The sequence below is a fragment of the Hemitrygon akajei genome, chromosome 4 (genome assembly GCF_048418815.1).
Source record: "Hemitrygon akajei chromosome 4, sHemAka1.3, whole genome shotgun sequence".
NCBI classification, from domain to species: Eukaryota; Metazoa; Chordata; class Chondrichthyes; order Myliobatiformes; family Dasyatidae; genus Hemitrygon; species Hemitrygon akajei.
The window spans coordinates 64,768,791-64,790,182 of NC_133127.1; the positions used below are offsets into that span (position 1 = coordinate 64,768,791).

The 21,392-nt window shown below is 38.9% G+C and overlaps 1 protein-coding gene across 5 annotated transcripts in view; it reads right to left on the minus strand.

Annotated features, from left to right (window-relative positions):
* Positions 1-21,392, minus strand: part of ugl (ureidoglycolate lyase) — a 64,504-nt gene that overhangs the window by 13,333 nt on the left and 29,779 nt on the right. For all 5 annotated transcript variants that reach the window (XM_073042714.1, XM_073042712.1, XM_073042716.1 and 2 more), the window contains 10 exons: positions 20,570-20,788; positions 15,073-15,163; positions 13,265-13,341; positions 13,045-13,155; positions 11,523-11,582; positions 8,502-8,658; positions 5,636-5,834; positions 4,326-4,404; positions 3,087-3,179; positions 2,213-2,285 (listed from right to left, as the gene is read on the minus strand). In XM_073042714.1, coding sequence (XP_072898815.1) covers positions 2,213-2,285; positions 3,087-3,179; positions 4,326-4,404; positions 5,636-5,834; positions 8,502-8,658; positions 11,523-11,582; positions 13,045-13,155; positions 13,265-13,341; positions 15,073-15,163; positions 20,570-20,788 — 1,159 coding nt within the window. The remainder of the gene's footprint in view (positions 1-2,212; positions 2,286-3,086; positions 3,180-4,325; positions 4,405-5,635; positions 5,835-8,501; positions 8,659-11,522; positions 11,583-13,044; positions 13,156-13,264; positions 13,342-15,072; positions 15,164-20,569; positions 20,789-21,392) is intronic.

A 21,392-nucleotide genomic window follows, 5' to 3' on the forward strand; every position in this document is an offset into this window, starting at 1 on the left:
ATTCTTTTAGTTGCTCTCTCTAGGTTTTTAAAAGTTTTCCAATCTTCTATCTTTCCACTAATCTTTGCTTTGTTGTATGCTCTCTCTTTTGCTTTTACATTAGCTTTGACTTCCCTTGTCAGCTTTGGTTGTATTATTTTGACATTTGAGTATTTCTTCATTTTTGGAATACACCTATCCTTCCTTATTTTTCCCAGAAACTCTCAGCATTATTGTTTTGCTGTCTTCCCTGTGAGCATCTCCTTCCAATTTACTTTGGCCAACTCCTCTCTCCTACCACTGTAATTTTCTTTACTCCACTGTGTCAGACTTTATTTTCACCCTAACAAATTTCAAGTTGAACTCAAATCATATTGTGATCACTATCTCCCAAGGGTTCTTTTACCTTAAGCTCCCTAATCGTCTTTGGTTCATTACATAACACCCAATCCAGTAAAGCCCACCCTAGTAGGCTCAATGACAAACTGCTTGCAGAAGCCATCTTGTAGGCATTCAACAAATTCACTCCCTTGAGATCCATTACCAACCTGATTTTCCCCTATTGACTTGCATGTTAAAATCTCACATGACCATCATAATATTGCCTTTTTGACACACCTATTCTATCTCCTGTTGTAATCTGTGGTCCACATTCCAGCTACTGTTGGGAGGTCTGTATATAACTACCATCAGGGTCTTTTTAACCCTTGCAGTTTCTCAACTCAACTCACAAGGATTCAACATCTTCTAATTCGATGTCACATCTTTCTACTGATTTGATGCCATTCATTACCAGCAGAGCCACACCACCCACTCTGCCTACCTTGCTTACCCCTTCTATACAACATGTAACCTTGGACCTTCAGCTCCCAAATACAACCATCCTTCAGCCATGATTCAGTGATGGCCACAACATCATACCTGACAATCTGTAATAGTGCTACAAGATCATCCACCTTAGTTCTTACACTCTGGGCTTTAATTACTGTATTCACTACCTTTTTTGATTCTGCAAAGTTTGAACATGGCAAGTTTGGCTGCAGGAAACTGATATCTGTGCATATGTCTGTGTCTGTCACTTTAAAACATTGAAACAATGAAGCATTATGGCTGTTGGTAGTGCGAATAAAAACAGAAAATTCTGGGAATTTTCTGCAAATCATCCAGCATCTATGCAAAGGGAAATACACTACATATTTCAGAGTGATAGCTTTTTAATCAGAGCTCAACTGCACTCTCATCCCAAGTATTTGTCTCATCCCAACTCCCAAGTTGCAGCTAGTCCAGTCCAGAAATTATCTGCCACGTAAGTCACAGACGCTACTTTTTCCAATTCTACTTTCTCCTGTACCCAGTGCAGATTCCAGGGCACACTATCTGATATCATAGTCCGGGGATAAATTATCACTACTAATCAGAAAATTTGTTCAATACAATATTATAGAACCTGGTCCCTTTAAAACTTTCACTTAAATGAGTCCCATAAAGATCTGTAACAGGTACTCTGCTAACCTAGATGATGATATAATGGGGACACAAGAAATTGCAGATGCTGGGATCTGGAGAGACAGTGTGCTGGAAAAAGTGGAGCTACACCTGTTTGGGGGGTTGCTGGAAATGTCAACATTTCAAGTCAAAACCCAGTATCAGGACTCTGATGCAGGATGTCAATCCAAAACAATGAATTCCTCTCCCCTTTCAGATTCTGCTTGACCCACAGAAGTCCTCTGCCAGACTGTTTGATGCTGAAAATGTAATGATGTGTTTCATGATGTCATATCTCCTGTTACTGGGTTAATAATACCCTTCCCATGAAAGTTACCAATTCATTTGTGCAGCACAGTTATGCGTGACTGATTGCTGGTCATGCCTTTGTAATATTTGCTAGTTAGAATATTGACTCATGGCATAGAGTTGGTCTAGAAACATAAAACACCTCATCACATCTCTATTTAATGGATTAACAGACCATTTCCAATCACTAGAATGAGAACTGATATATAAAACAGACACTCAGAACAATCAATCTATTTAGCAGGGAGATGTCATTGTCTAACCAGACTGTTTCTGGACCTAACTACAGCCACATCTTTCTCTCATTTAAGATTTAAGTGGTGAGCTTGTTTAAAGCCAATGTTGTTCTAAATGTTTAATTACAAGTAAATAACCATTCAATATATAAATTTCTGTATCAAAACTGAGCACTAAAGTTCTTTTGAAAATTTACCCATACCTCTTAGCCATGCTTCTATAAAGAGAATTCCAACACCAATGTTGTACTTTAATCCATTCAAGGTTACTCCACCCTACATATTGAAAATATAAGAATAAATTCAGCAAGCGAGTTTACAGATGAAATTGAAAACTTATTTTGTATTTCAATGACAGTGTCAAATTAGAAAACAACTACAGTAAAGCCTACTCTATCACGTATGCAATCCATCTTAATCTCAAATCCAGAAGGGCGTTCTTTCTGCGTTAGGCACTCTTGTGACTGTGTTGGCCAAGAATGGTGATATAATCATATTTGTGCAAAAAACGATGGATATACGAAAGTGCATTTCCTCACAAGAATCTGTTTGCGATCATCAAAATAAAGTGAGAAGCTGTATTTATGATTATACACTAGCTCTGTAATGGAAGTTTATGAATTTAAAGCCTTAACTCTAGACCTAAATATGCAATCAGTTAATGCCGAAGGAACACTTCACTATCCAAGGGAAATGTTTAACGAATATTCTATCTGCCCAATTCCCCGATCTAAAAATTGAAGTATTTCACTGCAACAATTAAACTTTCATGAGAAATGAATTCCATAGTAATTACACTCTAAAAGGAATCTTTCAGTCAAAGTGTCTGGCTTGGACTTTTCAGCAATATCCACTAGCTCATGTTAAAAGCTAAAAAATTGAAAAAACTTGCATTCACAGATCAGTGTCTTTTGTAAGATATTATGCAAATAGTACAACTACAAGTACATACCATTTACTCACATAACTTACTTTAATTGCAACAGAAATTATGATTAAATTTTCCACCTAAAAGTGCTCAGTTAGCTTTCAGTGATATACCATTTATTGGGTAAACAGAGTGTTGCAAACACTTACAGAAGGCACAGTGAGCAGATCACTTGGAGTCACATTCACATCTTCTCTCAGGATATGTAGCTGGTTGGGTCCATTTGTATGCTTTAGGAATAACTGAGATTGAACAGACCAACACAAGCAATGTCAATGGACTGAATCAAGAAATTCCAGTGAAAAATGTCCATTTTCTATAAAGAATAGCAGCCGGCAAAGTATTGAATTGCCCAATCTTCAAGGGCCAGATCTACTGGGATAACCTGGTTGAATTGAAGCATGGTACCTATTGTTCATTTAACAGCTATCATCATAGTCTTTGACTAAGTTTGGCATTATGTGGACAGTTTAATGATAGTAACTTCTGATGGTAAGGAGCTTGTTAATAATACACAGGTTCAATGAGGGGAAACACATACTCAACAGAATTTCTGGACTATGTAACTTGGAAACTAATAGTGAAAAGAATTATTGCATCTGCACTGCGCAATACTTAGCTCAAGGATGTACCGCGGCATTTCACGGATAGTCTCAAAGTATAATGTACAAATAAGATGGTCAATTTACACACAGTAACATTTCACCAACAAGATGTTGACCAGAAAACATTTTGTAGAGTTAAATATTCACCAAGAAATCAGTCAGAACTTCCCTGCTCTTTGGATAGAAACATGCACCTTCTGGCATTTAAAGGGACAGCTGTCCAAGAATAAAACACATTGGTCTGAACCACTGAGAGCACTTTCCTCACTAAAAGGATCTTTAATAACTTCTTAAGCTGGTAAGTTACTGCTGGTAGAATTCTGAAATGGAGTGTCTGTTGTGATCCGGGGGTGGAATTTAACCCACAAAATATATCAATTCAAAAGCCTAAAGTTTCATTGCTTACCCAAATTAATATTTTAATTTTGTGTAGTAACCCCACAACTCTAACTAAGAATGAAGTTTATTTATTTATTTAGTGAAGGAATGAGGCGTAGACCCTTCCAGCCCTTCGAGCCTCGTCTCACCGGCAACCCCACAATGCCAGTTAACCCTAACCTAATCATGGGACAATTTACAACGGCCAGTTAACCTACTCACTATGACGTTGGACTGTGGGAGGAAACCAGAGGCCCAGGGAAAATGCACACAGTCCATGGGGAATTGAACTCCGAACTCCGGAATGCTTCGAGCTCTAAAAACGTTGTGCCACTGTGATGCCCATATGGGTTGGTTATTCACAATGAAGGTTGTGCAACATATCAAAGATACATTTCAGGATACCTTTGTCATTGGTTCAACCAGGTCCAGATCAAACACCATGAATCCATCAACTCCAGCATTGATTTCAAGTAGTTTCAAACTAAAGTATTAATAAAACACTGTCAGATTCTACGTGCACAATCTAATTAAGAGTATACTCGTAGACTTTATAAACTTTACGAACTAAATACACAAATCCATAAAATAGAAGGCATATAGAATAACCAGGAGAAATATTTAAGCTGACAAAGAATGAATAATGAATGAAGATTTAGTTATTAATATGACTATTCAGCAGAAGGTGAAAAGATGTGGGATTGACACAAATACTAAGAAATTGGATTTCATTGTGTGTGATGTACTAGAGTAGCAATTAACAATGTATTACAGTGCCAACAATCACTGATTAGGTTCAATTCCTGCCAGTGTCTGCAAGGAGTTTGTATGTTCTCCCCATGACATGAGTTTCCTTTGCATGCTCCTGTTTCCTCCCACATTCTAAGAGATGTGTGATTAGAGTTAGGTTTAGTGTAGGCATGCTGTGTTGGGCCATCCCCAGCACAATCCTCGGACTGTGTTGGTCATTGATGCATATGACGCATTTCACTCTATGTTTCAATATTTTGATGTTCATGTGACAAATAAAGCTAATCTTTATCTTAATCTGCTATAACTTCATCGGGTCCACCACAAGGATTGCAAAATTCAACAAAAACAACATAGAGGTGGTCTACAACTGGAAGGGTTTCAAATAGATGTTGCAGTGCAGCAATCACAGAACAACATCATTTATTGAAGGCACGTTCCCTCCAGCAGCCAGTCAGCAACCATTCTGCCATGGAGCAGAGGAGCTACAGGAAAGAAAGAGGGAGATAGCTTCAAGATTTACCCAAAGTCCTGGTCACAGACATCCAGCAAGTTGGCCAGAGTCTACATTTGAAGAGCTGAAGATAGCTGGGTTAAGAAGCCCAGACTATAGAGCAAGGCCAAAAGAAACTGAATGATTTCATAGGAAATATCAAGGTGCATTGCCTATCAGTCTGCACAGCTTAGTACTTCTGTTAGGTATCGAATTTTCAACTTATCTACTTGCAGGCTGGCCCCGTCACATCACTGGGTTGTGCTGTGCTGGTTGTTAGCACAAATGACGCATTTCACTGTATGTTTCAATGTGTGAATAATAAATGAATCTAAATCTGAATTTAAAATGGAATTTAATGAGTTACTTCAAAAATAAAGTGGTTTTGAAGGAAGACATCCTAAAAATATATTGCATTTTGAAAATGAGCCTCCCATTACTGTTTATTAATTTTAAATGCAGCTGCACGTACCGAGTAACATTTGCCAAGATTCTCTGGTATTCTGGGCTTTCCTTATCCCAAGGCAGTAACTGAGCTGCCATTCCTCCAGTGGCCAAAGCACCTCGCTTGTGACAGGTCTTTACTAGAAGATCCATGTAGCTCTTCAAAAACATTTTCTCCATATTCACATACTTACTGCGATCTGGTAAGAGGAATTCCCGCCGATGTCCTGAAAAATAAGTGTGTGAAATAAGCTAACAATGTGCATCTATTTACTTAAGATTCAAATTGTTTGGATCAAGTCATTTGGCATCATCTCAAAGCTAGGAGCTAGTCATAGGCAGTACCGGTGACAGGGTAGCATAGCAGTTAGCACAACAGTTTACAGAGTCTGCTGTCTGTAAGGAGTTTGTACATTCTCATCATGAATGCATGGGTTTCGTCTGGGTGCTCCCATTTACTCCCATATTTCAAAGACATACAGTACTGGTTATGATTTTGGGCATGCTACGTTGGTGCTAGAAGCATGGCAATACTTACAGGCTACCTCTGAAACCCACCTCAATAGATGCAAATCATTGATGCAAATCGATGCATTTCACTGTATGTTTCAATGTGTATGTGACAACTAAAGCTAATCTTTCGTTAGGCAGCTCAGCTTGATTTATACAATGCTGTACCTACAATGGTACAGCATTGTACCAATGCTGGAGGGCTGTCAGAGGTTACAACTGGACATCGATAGGATGCAAAACTGGGCTGAGAAGTGGCAGATGGAGTTCAACCCAGATAAGTTCAACCCAGATTTTGGTAGGTCAAATATAATGGCAGAATATAGTATTAATGGTAAGACTCTTGGCAGTGTGGAGGATCAGAGGGATCTTGGGGTCCGAGTCCATAGGACACTCAAAGCTGCTACACAGGTTGACTCTGTGGTTAAGAAGGCATACAGTGCATTGGACTTCATCAATCGTGGGATTGAGTTTAAGAGCCAAGAGGTAATGTTGCAGCTATATAGGACCCTGGCCAGACCCCACTTGGAGTACTGTGCTCATTTCTGGTAGCCTCACTATAGGAAGGATATGGAAACGATAGAAAGGGTGCAGAGGAGATTTACAAGGATGTTGCCTGGATTGGGGAGCATGCCTTATGAGAATAGGTTGAGTGAACTCGGCCTTTTCTCCTTGGAGCGACGGAGGATGAGAGGTGACCTGATAGAGGTGTACAAGATAATGAGATGCATTGATCGTGTGGATAGTCAGAGGCTTTTCCCCAGGGCTGAAATGGTTAACATGAGAGGGCATAGTTTTAAAGCGCTTGGAAGTAGGTACAGAGGAGATGTCAGGGGCAAGTTTTTTTTTAATGCAGAGACTGATGAGTGTGTGGAATGGGCTGCCGGCAACAGTAGTGGAGGCAAAAATGACAGGGTCTTTTAAGAATCTCCTGGATGGGTACATGGAGCCTAGAAGAATAGAGGGCCATGGGTAAAGCCTAGGTAGCTCTAAGTTAGGGACATGCTCGGCACAGCTTTGTGGGCTGGAGGGCCTGTATTGTGCTGTAGGTTTTCTATGTTGCTATGTACCCTTGGCTTTCATAGCGGTCGGCCAGACATGGTACCAGTTCTAAAATCTGGCAAGATCATTTCTGGTAAATGCAAAAGTGGGAAAAGTGCATATATGAGTGTAACAAATCATATAACATGTACTGTGCTGGTAACTTTGCTGTTTGCTGCAGCATTGTAGACACCAGCTACTGTAAAAGCCTAGCTGTCCAGCACTTCATTAACAAGCACTTTCTAACAGCCAGCTCTCAGAATGGCTCCACCTGGGCCAAAATCAGTGCACTTAAGAGGAAGAACTTTGGTCTGAATTTGGGATATGCTGCAGGAGCTCTCCAGCTTTAACTGGGTTGGCACTGTGAGAGTGCCCAGATGATATCAGGGCAGGAAGCAGGAGCACAATGCCAACACGGTGTAGCACTGAGGGAGCACCTAGGCAACCCTGCAGGTGCACCTTGCTTATATCTTTCTTTCTGCCTGCTGGAAAATGCTGAGTAATGTAAATGGCTTCCTCTGTTAAATTACTCATTAAATTCTAGAGGTTATTATATACATGAAGGGGTCAATCATATAGTTAAATAGCAAAATAAATACAGGAAAATTAAGTTTACTGTATACTTACAGTATGAATGACAATAGATATTCTTATTAACTAATTCTTATAAGATGTCCAATGAAAAAAACACCTGATAAAACTATACCACCAATTTAGTTGATAGAACTAGTTCAGGTGGGTGCCTTAACTCAACTCTTCTGTTAAATGGAGATGTTTTGAATTAGCGAAAATTAGGTGAATTATAAGGAGAATCCAGGAAGACTCCAACAAACAAATATAATCATAGACTAGAGTGGTCACAGGAATGTAGCTTTGATAAGAAACAGGACCAGACTAGTCAATGCTGGTAGTTCTGCTCCATATAAGACTCCTACAACCTTCCCCATCCCATTTTCTCATATCTCTCCTTCCCTTTACCCCTCATATAGATTTCCTTTTGCCAAAGTTGCACCAAAATCGGCTCAAGTTCCATTTTCAAACTGCCCCATGTACAGAATTTTCTGCTGAATTCCATTTTGGATTTATTATGCTGATTTTATAATTACAATGCCCATTTTAGTCTTTGAAATGTTGCTAAGTTTGTTTTATTAATAATATTGCCAATATTCTGCCCTTTTTGTTAAGCCTCCCCCTTTTCAAATGCATTTGTGAATTCCACTAAAGATAAAGAAAATTAAAAAAGAATTTGCATTTGTGCAGCTTCAAAGCTATCGTATATAACTGATTAACACTACACTAAATCTCAGTAATGTAATTTAATGAGTTGAGTTATACTTGCTTACCCATTTTGTTTACAAACGAGGCTGAATAATCCCAGATTCCACAGTTCAGTCCAGCAGAATGGTCTCGCAGCTCATAGAGGATTTCTTCCATCTCAAATGCAGCTAAAATGTTTTCTATTAAGACTGTGGCTTTGATGGAACCAATTGGTAAACCCAACTGAAAAAGGTAATACAAGGAGGTTAATTCTGCTGCTCTGCCACAGGACAGACACTTCGTTTATTCAGACTGCAAAGTATCCAGGCAGTTATTATGGATTGTTTTATCTGTAATAATTGATTGGTGATAATATAATTTGTGGTATTCTGCCTCTAAAACTGGATTGGGCTTGTGTTTCTAGTAAGGTGTGATTTCATTAACCAGTTTGTATTTTAAAGCAAGGTTTTGACGAATGAATTTTGTCACTTGATTATGTCTATGTAAGTAATCAGATTGTGTTAAACTGTTCTAGGATTATGTAGTGTGTTGGATTGTTTCTGTTTATTCTTGACACTCTTCTCCCTCCTGCCATCTGGGAAAAGGCACCGAAGAATTTGGGCTCTTACGACCAGACTATGTAACAGTTTCTTCCCCCAAGCCATCAGACTCCTCAATACCTAGAGCCTGGACTGACACCAACTTACTGCCCTCTACTGTGCCTATTGTCTTGCTTATTATTTATTGTAATGCCTGCACTGTTTTGTGCACTTTATGCAGTCCTGGGTAGGTCTGTAGTCTAGTGTAGTTTTTTTGTCTGTGTTGTTTTTACGTAGTTCAGTGTAGTTTTTGTACTGTTTCATGTAGCACCATGGTCCTGAAAAACATTGCCTCGTTTTTACTGTGTACTGTACCAGCAGTTATGGTCGAAATGACAATAAAAAGTGACGACTTGACATTTTCAACATTTATCATTTTGAATTTGTTGGTCTTTTATTATGTATTTTTGATATTTTTGTTGTTACTAATATTATTGTATTTAGGGCGAAAATAGATTATCAGACTTACCCTAATCTTCAATGAACTTCATGCCTGTGTTCTGAAGATCTATTACAGGTAGCTAGTCAAATCAAATATGGGTACAAAAATAATAGGGCTTAACCCTCCCAAAATTAAATGGATTGCCTTGGAGTCAGAGGGTGAAGTCCATTAAGTACATTTAAGAAGGTTTAATAAAACAATATGGAGAAAGTCTTACTTGGAAATGGGCTGTACTCACCTTATCTTAGAAAACCAACATGAGCAAGAGGTAGATGTGTCTGTGGTGGTACACTAAAAAAAAGTGACCATAGTTCAGTATGGTCACTTTCAAGGTAGTCATGAAAAAACATAAGGTTGGTCCTTGAGTCTTAAGTTAGAGGAGGGGTACATTAATATTCTGTGTTGGGAAGGAGGATGTGCAAGAGATATTGGCAGACATTAAGGTGGATAAATCCCCAGGGCCTGACAGGATCTAGCTCAGGATGCTATGCAAAACTAGCAAGGAGATTGCTCGGGCTGTCACAAGTTTGTTGTATCTCCATTAGCCACAATGGGCCGTACCAGCAGACTGGTGACTTCAAAAAGGGAAAGAGGAAAAAGCCAAGAAACAACAGACTAATGAGCCTTACATCAATTCTAAGAAACAGCAACAAAAAGTTCACTTGAAAAGGTAGGGACTGATGTCAACATAGCTTTGTGCAAGACAAATACTATCTCACAAATCTGACTAAGTTACTTTCTGAGGAGGTAACTAAGAAATTTGACGAAGATAGCTTTATAGATACTGTTTACATAGACTTTCGCAAGAGATTGGTCCTAAGATTGCTAGCAAGTTTGTTGACAATACAAAAATTAGTGTAGATAGCTATCACTGTCAGCATGGCTGAGTTGGAATAAAAGGTCTGTTTCTGTGCTGTACAACTATATGGTTTTATCCCCAAACTTCACCTCCTAGAATTTGTGACCCATAACGAAACAGCATTAAAAAGTCTTATTCAATCTCTAATGAGATTCTGGAGTTACAAGCCAGGGTATGCATAGCGATTCCTTGTGCACGTGTTGAAATACCAGATACATTTTGAATGGTAGTTTATAAGACTTAGCCAGAAACTTCCACTAACATTGGAATCCTCCAGGTGGTAAGCTGCCAGTGTTGGTCACATCTTAAGCTAATAAAACAAATAAAAGGAAGCACCCTGGCAACTGGTTTACCATTCGGGGACAGTGAAATCAGCTGGTCTGGCCAAAGTACCAGAGTATGATAGTAATATGCAAGTTCACCAACTCCCAAGTCAGATACTTCAGAATTCAAAAGGCACACCAGCCAGAAGGGGTAAGAGAAGTCCAAAGCTCCAACTATTACTTCTGGTTGACACAATTATCAGGTACCCTCATGTATTTGGAGAAATTACTTTAGTCAAAGGGTGGTAAAATCTGTAAAATTTGTTGCCACGAGCAGCTGTGGAGGCCAAGTCATTGGGTGTATTTAAGACAGAGATAGATAGGTTCCTGATTAGCCAGGGCATCAAAGGGTGTGGAGTGAAAGCAGGGGAGTAGACTGGATGAAGTGGATCAGCCCATGATTGAGTGGCAGAGCAGACTCGATGGACCGAATGGCCTATTTCTGCTCCTACATCTTATGGTCTTATGGGCTGTGACAGTGCATGACACCCTGTACTTAGGACTAATCACCTATCAGGCAATAATTGAATGGATGGTTTTGTTCATCAATGGTGAGTTTCATTCATAGAGTGTTTCAGATTGTTAGCTACAAACCTTACACTATTCAATATGAAAAATTGTAAAGATACAAAAACAGCTGGATTGCAGTGAAGCTTTAACATCTACATGATAAAAAGCAGTCAGTTACAGCTACACACAATACTCTCTGCAGAACCTTATTGAAACACCTACACTAAAAAAGGAAAATAATACACTAGCAGTAGATGGCAGTAAGTTAAAATGATTTGAAAATTTAATAAGGATATGGATATATTTTTATTAAATTTTGCCATGCACAGTCTCTTAATTCACAGTTTGGTTACACTTCTCCTTTAAAACCATACCTTCGTTTGAGCCCAAACAAAGATCCTATTCCACAATCTGGCCTCCAAATGACTTTCAACCTGCAATTTAATGGAATAGCTGATAAATAATTGAATCTGTAAACTTTGGAATATGTTTCAGGGCATGTATTTGAACAACATATTTATCATAAAGCAAGTTTAAACATTAAAAAGTTAAATGATATGTTCAATTGAAATGCAGGTTGGGCAGTTGAACCTACAAAACATGCAGACAAATCGCAAGCCCATAAGCTGACGACAAGATTGTAACATTAACCCTCATTTTGTAACCATACTATAGCAGACTTAATATAATGTCAGTTTTTAAAGAATCCCATTTTTCCTGCTGCTGTTATATTCAGCAACAGTCTTTATTGCTGTCTATCAGTGCACAGTTAATCAGATTTTTATGTCCACCCAAGAAACAATAGGCATCTGTTAGTCTCTAGAGCCCATGGATTTGTGCCTTGGAAAGTTTCCAAGGCGCAGGCCTGGGCAGGGTGGTATGGGAGACCGGCAGTTGCCCCTCTCCCCTCTCCATGCCACCGATGTTGTCCAAGGGAAGGGCAAGGGCTGATAACAGCTTGGCACCGGTGTCGTTGCAGAGCAATGTGTGGTTAAGTGCCTTGCTCAAGGACACAACACGCTACCTTAGCTGCGGCTCAAACCAGCGACCTTCAGGTCACTAGACCAACGCCATAACCACTTGGCCACGCTCCAACACCAAGAAACAATAAATTGCTTCTTTATAACATTCCTATATATTTGGAAAATGCCACATGATCCAAGAAAGGCTGGAATGTAACACTGCAAGATTTTTTACTTAAACAGATTCATCTGCAGCATTTATGATGTCACCCACCAAAGTAAATTGTAGCAGTTAACTTCAAAACTGACTCACCAATGGCAAATATCCTCTAGTGATTAATTGAAAGAAACATATAAAATCCCCTGATTGATCAGAAGTATTGAACATTCAGATTAGGAAGGTCCCAGGTTCAGTCTCTCACCGGAGAGAATATCTTTACTCAGCCACTTTGATAGTAGTACACCGTAAATGTCTGCTCTCTTATTAGCTCTTAAATAGCATGTATCAAACAATATCTAATAATTCAAAACTGCCTCTTTGTCAATAACTAAGAATAAGTGGAATACGTTGAACTGTTTGGTAAACAGCTTACTTATTTTGATGTGGAAAAGCAATGAAATCCCTTTCAGAACTATATGAAAAACATACTATCAATGCCAATCTGGAAATAGCTGATCCCATCTGATTTCAGAACACAACCAGATTGTTTACTAATTGGACAGACAACTGTCTAAGGACACCAACTTAGTAGCTTCGAGAGGAAAGGAGACGGGAGTTATAAGCTCACCCTATCTTGGAATCAACTGCAATGCAAAGCATGTTACAGCATCTCAGGTGCCTGACAGCTGCAGACTGACTTTGATGACTGAAACTGAAAAACAACTCATTGTAAAAACAATGATAAAATAAATCAAAAAGAAACTTTCAGCATACCTTTGACAGATAAAAGAAAGGACCACATTCATTTTCAAACAAGATTCGTCCACAGTGGTACATCAGTAGTCCAAAATCAAACAGAGGCCCGGGGACTTCCCTTCCATTAACCTAATAAGTGCAATCAATATTCATTTCATATGAAATTTTAGAATAGCTAAAATCTACAACATAGATTATTGTAATAGTAAAATAATTTGTAGACTGAAGAACAACATACCATCAAATTGTGTTCAACCATGTTCCAAGCTCTTGGTCTTAGCATTAGAATGGGAACCTTTGAGATAGGTGGTATATCTAGATATATAATTCAACAGTATTGTAAATATTTAGCTATTGCCATTGTATTTGCCAAGAAATGCTGTCTCTGATTTGTTTTCCCTCGGTGAAAGATGATTGGAAGAAAGAATGGTGATGTGGTAAAACTCAATTAGCCAGTACATTGTTGAAGTTCACTAGTAATTCTCACCATCTGAATGTTCTGGTGGAGGAGGTTTTAACTTGCCTCATATTGTCATCCACTCCAGATGAGCAAAGCATTAGTCACAAAGTTAAATCCTGAGGGCTTGGTCTCTGCAGTTAAAGGCATGATTTTGGTCACTTGAGCCCTAAATACTGAAGCATACTCCAAATACTTTCCCTCTATTTTACTGGTCTCTGGGGTGAACACACTTCGGGCCTCCTCCTTTGCCACCTCATTGGATGCCAACATTCAACGACCCATGCAAATCCCCGGTGTGTTCCTTATTTTCTCGATGACTAGTTCCTAGGAAGTTGGCATTCCCACTGGTGGGAATCAGTGTTGGGATAGAAAAATAACATCCTGGGTCTCATGCTATAGGAGGAAAAGTAGTTTGCTCATTTACCTCCATGTTAACCACCCCAGTAAAATAAAATTCACCCTTAATATTTTGAATGCATCAGTCAGACTGAAATTTTAATAGCTTCGAACTGCTATGAATTTCAGATGTCTCCTTATTATTTTTGCCCAAGTAATCTTAACAAACTCTACAATATATTAATAAATTAATTCCACTGCAGACAATTTATATTAGGTTGCAGGTACTAAATGTACAATATCGTAGCATGTACACAGTTTCCAAAATTCAATTCCTTTGGCTCCAATGAAATAGAATTTCAGAAGCAGAGTGTAAAGTATATGATTATTGCATTACTTTAGGCTAATAGGAAATGGTCTTGTCTGTCATAAACCTACACGTATTGGTTCAATAATTTTTTGTTTAGCAAATTTTTCACTTTCTTCGTCAAATATGGTCCTATGCAATGGTGGACTGGATTGCTCCACAAATATTGGATGTACGTGCACAATACGAGAAAACAGGAGCAGGCCAGAGGGTGGAGAGTCTTTGTAATTCTCTTCTCCAAAAAACAATAGCAGCAGAGGAATTAAATATATATTGAAAGTGGAAACTGGCAGATATTTAAACTACAAGAGAGCCAAGAGGTGTTAGGGAGAGAACAGGTAAGTCGTGTTTAGACCAAGCTTGGATCAACTATAATCTCATCAAACGGAAAGGAACTAATTGGCCTATTCCTGCTCCTGTTTCTTATGCTCGTACGTGCGGTTCAAACTGTGCTTCAGCACTTCATAGATATAGAATCATAGAACTCTGTGACACCAAAGTCCAACGTGTTTGCAGTTGTGTAAAAGGAACTACCTGATCCAAGTTCACATCACAGCTCTTGACCTGTGGCTTTTATAGCATTAAGCAATCCTCCAAGAATTTTGTAAATGCAGCGGGTGTTTCTAGTTCTACATTGCTGATTAGCCAATCAATCCCAGATCTTCAGCGCCATATAATAACAAAGGACCTATCATCAGCTTTATTCCTTCTACCAACTAACCAAATGTATTCTCCTGGAGTAATTTTAATAGGAGCCTTGAAAAACCTGGGTCACACAACCACGGCAAATAGAAAAGTAAAAAATGACTATCCTTGGTCCTAAAGGTTATTTGTTTAGTAAAACTGTAGATTGACTAACACTAAACAGAGATTGAATTCTTACCTGGAAACTGGTTATGAACTGCCTTGTAAACATTGAAAAGTCCTTGGAGTTGATTAAAATAGGTGGGACAGTGACCATCATCAAAATCTGTCTGTAAAACACAACTAAGTAAATCAGTTGTTTAAATCTATATTTGCAGAGGTTCATTTTCATACGTCATTCTTATACATCATCTTTCCTGTGTATTAACACAAGAACTGGGTGCAACAAATACTTACCGACTGACCCAGATATTTGTTGGATTCACCCCAGCATGACAATCAAGATAGTAATTCCACATTTCCCATAGATGTTGAATTTTCATTTATCCTAGGCAAGACAGTTTCTCGGATGTTTCCCTTTTCCGAAGGAAACAGAGGAAGGGGACCTATCCTATACTTTCACTAGATACTGAGATAAAATACGTGACCTCACAGCGGTGATGGGCTGATACAAAAAGTTGTGTCTAATCAACACGAGTGAATCTGCAGATGCTGGAAATAAATAAAAACACAAAATGCTGGCAGAACTCAGCAGGCCAAGACGGTTTCGGCCCAAAACGTCATCACTACCTCCTCCCATAGATGCTGTCTGGCCTGCTGAGTTCTGCCAGCATTTTGTGTTTTTGTGTCTAATCAGTTGTTTTAAAGTGTACAACCGGATATGGGAAGGAATCAGAGACGTTTGTTTAATCTCCACACTTTCCTTTGATAACATTTAGGATCATGGAATAAATAGTAGATCACATCTTTCAGCTGTCTTTTGCTACTCTCCAAAAGGCAAGTGAGTATAGGCACCAACTAATATATCACTCAGTAACACAGAATGTATTTTCTGATCCATACTGATTTAGCCAAAATTAACCAAAATAAATTTGTGCAGTGCGGTACAATCAGTGAGCTGCTGCCTCACTGCTCCACCAACCTAGGCTCAATCCTGCCTTCTAATGATGTCCATGTGGAGATTGTACACTTGACTGTGGGTGTGGGTTTCCTTTGAATGTTCTGGTATATGGGTGGACATATACCAAAGATATGCAGGTAGGTATGTTAATTTGCCACTGTAGATCACTCTACACCATAGGTGGTTTGTGCCATCCATGAGGAATTGAAGGGAATGTGGGAAGAAGAAATTGTATTTCTGTAGGATCAGTGTAGCTGGGGTGGTTGATAGTCAGTGCAGACTCAGTGGGCCAAATGGCCTGTTACAGTGTTGCACGTATGACTCTATATGTGTTGTAAAGGATTTCAGTATCCATGAGGACAGTGGTAAACATTTGAAGAAAATAGCTCAAGTTTTTTCATTTGATTGTACAATGTGAAACTGCAAACTCCTCTGGAGAACACACATGCATCATTAACTTCATAAGTCCAGAAACTGCTGATGTGAACTCCTTGATCCTCACACCCTTCTGCACCATAATCTTCAAAATCACGTGGTCTGATGAGAACTATTTTGTGCACTATTCCCAGTCTATTGTTGCACATTATTGCCTGGAAACATTTTAAAAAATTGTGAGGAGCTGTGGACCAGTCATTCCTGGCTGATTTTCTATCTCAATACCAAGTTTCTGCTCTCTCCACATATCCCTTGATGCTTTTTGTATCTAGAAACCTATTCACAGCCATGAAGCATCACTGAAATGGAGATGAGTTTGTAATTGTATATGAGCTGTGCTTACTGCTTAACAACCTCTCATGACTTAAAAATCTAAATGTAAATGCATGCATTGACACTTATCTAGATACAGTAAAGCTCAGATAATTTGCTGTCTGATGATTCAGGAATCCCAGTGGTTCATCATCTGGATTATCAGGTAATTTTTGCTGAGCTCCCTTCCAATTTATTGCAGTCACTTTTCCTATGTTCCCTTCTATCCGGGCTCAGTTTCCTGTACTTCCTTTCAGTCACCAAAGCCCCTGCTCCTACACTCCATTTCCACTCACTCTGCACTCCCCTCCGGCTTACCATGTCCCCATTTTCCACAATCTCCTTAAAAATTACCAGTGTTTCTCGCACTCTTTTTAAATTTACCAGATTAACTGTGAAATGGATATGGACTTGGACTATAGACTTTTTTTCAGTCTTATAGTTTTTTTTATATTCTACGCTTTTTGCCCGATATTTCTTGTTTTTTATGTGCAGGAGGAGGGATTTGGGCTTGATGTTTTTGTGCGAGGAGGGGGATTTAGTGGTCAATGTGCCTGTTCAGTTTTTGTTAATTTTTTTGTGCAGGAGGGGGGATTTGGGGATCGTGGTGCCTTTCTTTTCTTTCTTGGTTTCATGGATACCCAGAGAATTTCAGAGTTGTATACTCTGATAATAAGTGAAGCTTTGAACCTTTGATAATGAATGTAACATTAAAAATATTGATTTAACATCCAACTGTCTGGAAGATCTGCTCATCTGGCACCATCAAAGTCCCAATTATGCCAGATTATCAGAGTTTCATTGTTAATATTTCAAAATACAATGAACTTAATAAAAATGCCTTTTTACTGAAGGTTTTTTTGTGATAGTTCAACTACTTCCTTACTCTCTGAGAAATGCTCTACTCTTAGCTAATTACTTAAAATGTGCATTCTTCTGCTGGGTTTGATGTCTAGAATCCCTCAGAGTAATTGATTGTTACATTGCTTATTGACATCACTATTGCTGAATGCCAGCGATCCTCCAGAACTGACAATTCAAACCTCACCACAGAGGTCATCGGATTTTCATTGAAAGTTTTCTAACAGGTCAGCAGCAAGCACCCTCACTTTACTAAAAATCTAGACCAATAAATGAAAGCTGCTGCTTCTTAAGTTGCAAAGATGATGTTTCCTCTCATCTGCATCGATTTAGAATGAGGCATTGATAAAGGTGGGTAAATGTCAGGAGTCAGCTGATGGATAAAGTATTTTGAAACTCCAAAACCTGAATAAAGAATTTGATCAAATTAATGTTGATGTTGGGTGCAGGAAATTAGAGCCAGCACAACTGAGAAGAATGTTTATCGGGATGGAGGCCGGTGACTAGCGGGGTGCCTCAGGGATCTGTTTTGGGCCCAATGTTGTTTGTAATGTACATAAATGATCTGCATGATGGGGTGGTAAATTGGATTAGTAAGTATGACGATGATACTAAGGTAGGAGGTGTTGTGGATAATGAGGTGGGTTTTCAAAGCTTGCAGGGAGATTTATGCCGGTTAGAAGAATGGGCTGAACGTTGGCAGATGGAGTTTAATGCTGAGAAGTGTGAGGTTCTACATTTTGGCAGGAATAATCCAAATAGAACATACAGGGTAAATGGTAGGGCATTGAGGAATGCAGTGGAACAGAGAGATCTAGGAATAACAGTGCATAGTTCCCTGAAGGTGGAGTCTCATGTAGATAGGGTGGTGAAGAAGGCTTTTGGAACGCTGGCCTTTATAAATCAGAGCATTGAGTACAGAAGTTGGGATGTAATGTTAAAATTGTACAAGGCATTGGTAAGGCCAAATTTGGAATATTGTGTACAGTTCTGGTCACCGAATTATAGGAAAGATATCAATAAATTAGAGAGAGTGCAGAGACAATTTACTAGGATGTTACCTGGGTTTCAGCACTTAAGTTACAGAGAAAGATTGAACAAGTTAGGTCTCTATTCATTGGAGTGTAGAAGGTTGAGGGGGGATTTGATCGAGGTATTTAAAATTTTGAGAGGGATAGATAGAGTTGACGTGAATAGGCTGTTTCCATTGAGAGTAGGGGAGATTCAAACGAGAGGACATGATTTGAGAGTTAGGGGGCAAAAGTTTAAGGGAAACATGAGGGGGTATTTCTTTACTCAGAGAGTGATAGCTGTGTGGAATGAGCTTCCTGTAGAAGTAGTAGAGGCCAGTTCAGTTGTGTCATTTAAGGTAAAATTGGATAGGTATATGGACAGGAAAGGAGTGGAGGGTTATGGGCTGAGTGTGGGTAGGTGGGACTAGGTGAGATTAAGAATTCGGCACGGACTAGGAGGGCCGAGATGGCCTGTTTCCATGCTGTGATTGTTATATGGTTAATATGGCACTGCAAGAGAAAAAACATATAATTAAATCTTTTTGGAAAATAAACAAGGAAAATATCTATGAAAGAAGCACTGAAATATAAAAAGATGGCATTGTGATTTCTGAAGCTTTCTATGCTGTTGGATGACTTGCAATCAGATAAAAGTTCAATATAGAAATGACCCCATTATTTTCCACTTTCATTTTTATCTTGGCTAAAGTACTGTGAAACTGCAAACCTGAATAGAGAATTTGATCAAATTAATTTGGATAGTGAGTGTTAGGACTTGAATTCTTTGCTTCCTGATTGGAAAATATTGAAGAACTGGGTCTGCAAAATTACACATTCAAATCAGCTACTTTCATCTGCCTGTCACCAGAATATTGCTTCAAAAGATTTGAGAGAATCCATTAATGTTGCAACACTGGTAAATAATTACTCCAGCACAATAAGCATTGATCAAAATTTGCCTTAATATATAATATTAATATATAATATATAATATAATATTCACCTGCCCCACAACCTACCCACCACCCACAGGTTCCTTTAGCCATCCAAATTTTTTATATTTTACCATTTTATAGATATTTATACTCCAAAGCAGACCTGAAATTTGCCTACAATGAAATTGGTTTGCTAGACTTTTGCCTGGGACACTGTATGCTGCAATTTTCCATGTCTATTGTTTGTATGTTTTATATTTTAGCCCATGAATATTACAATTGATCCTTTTGTTCTCCCTCTGCTTACATAAAGCTTTCTACTGTAATACCAACATCAGCACTTGAAAATAAGTGCAGGCTCCTGGGGCCTGTGTCACCATTCAATATGACCATGGTTAATCTAAACTGGCCTCAACAACTCTACTGAATTAGTTTCCTTTAACCCCAAGTTCCTGCATCTTCCAAGTATTTATATTCCTCCATCTGAACTATATCTAATGGTCTGACTTCTACCACCCTTGGGGGCAGAGAATTCCAGAGATTCACTCTCCTTTGAGAAAAGAAATATCTACTAGTTCAGTTTTAAATGACCAGCTGTTTATGTTGCAGTGACAAGCCCTTGTTTATGTCTCTCCCTCTAGCAAAAATATTTAAACATCTACCCACTCAGGGTCCCTTGGGATCTTACATGTCTGAATAAGGTCACTCCTCAATCTTTCAAACTCCAGGAAATATAGGCTCAAACTAGCTAGCCTATCTTGACAGGCCAAAGTTTTTCATCTCGTCAAAATATTTCATCTGGGCAAATTCTCGATGATGACTCTCATTTTGAGCAAAATTAAATTTAAAAGAGTAAGGTTTTTGAAGGGAGAAGAGTAGAATTGGTGGAAGAGCCATTTTCAAATGTTTATTCTTTCTTTTGTAGTGCAAAAATGTCAAAGGACACTCAACTCTATTCATCCAAGTTCAGGCTTCTGTAACTTAAGAGATCTGACGTGTGTCAATTTATTGTTTAGTTTTCACATTATTTAAGGCAAAACACCTAACAGTAGATCTTACCTGAATGCCCTGTGCAGTCGAGCACAAGGCCCTGATGAAGCATTCAGTATTGGCTGGAGACACATCCCCAAGGTCTACATGCCTGTTCTGCAATCTCCGTGGGACAGGCTGAACTTTCCAGGATTGATCCTCTCGGATGTGGGAGGTATGAGGCAAAAATTCAGGAACTCCACCAAGGCGATCCAAGCCCAGCTTTTTAACTATTCTCAGCTGAAATATCTGCAGGAAGGTATGTATTGGAATATGCAAATTATTTCATGCCATTCAATGGACTAACAAACAAATAGCCAAAGGGGAATGGAAATGTGCTTTAACCACTGGATGTCAATGATTTAACAATGCCATCCATGGTGTTGAAGCTCCTTTGCTCCAATTAACAACCATTCTATATCATTCTATATAACGATTCTATATTCTATAATGAAAATACAGCACTCACCAATTATCAACAGCTTTCCCTATCTCACATCAAAAACCGAGAATGGACTCAATCAAATAAACATGGTCCAACTGTGCATTGCCATACTGAGCTGAGAGCTCTCTAACAAGTTTGCTAATGGGCTGTTTAGTCACTGTCCGCTACTGCAAGCTTTAGCATTGCGCATCATGTGAAGTTCAAAAAACAATGCTATTTTTGAAATTACAGTCTCTCACAGAATCATAGGGCTCTGCAAAACCCCAGTTGAGAAACCCTGACCTAAACAATAGCAGTATGTACGTCAGGCTGCTGTAACTGACTAAGGGTTCAACAATCATACCCTTAGTTCTAACCAACAAGCTCCAAAACCTGGGCTTCTGTACTTCCCTTTGTAACTAGATCATT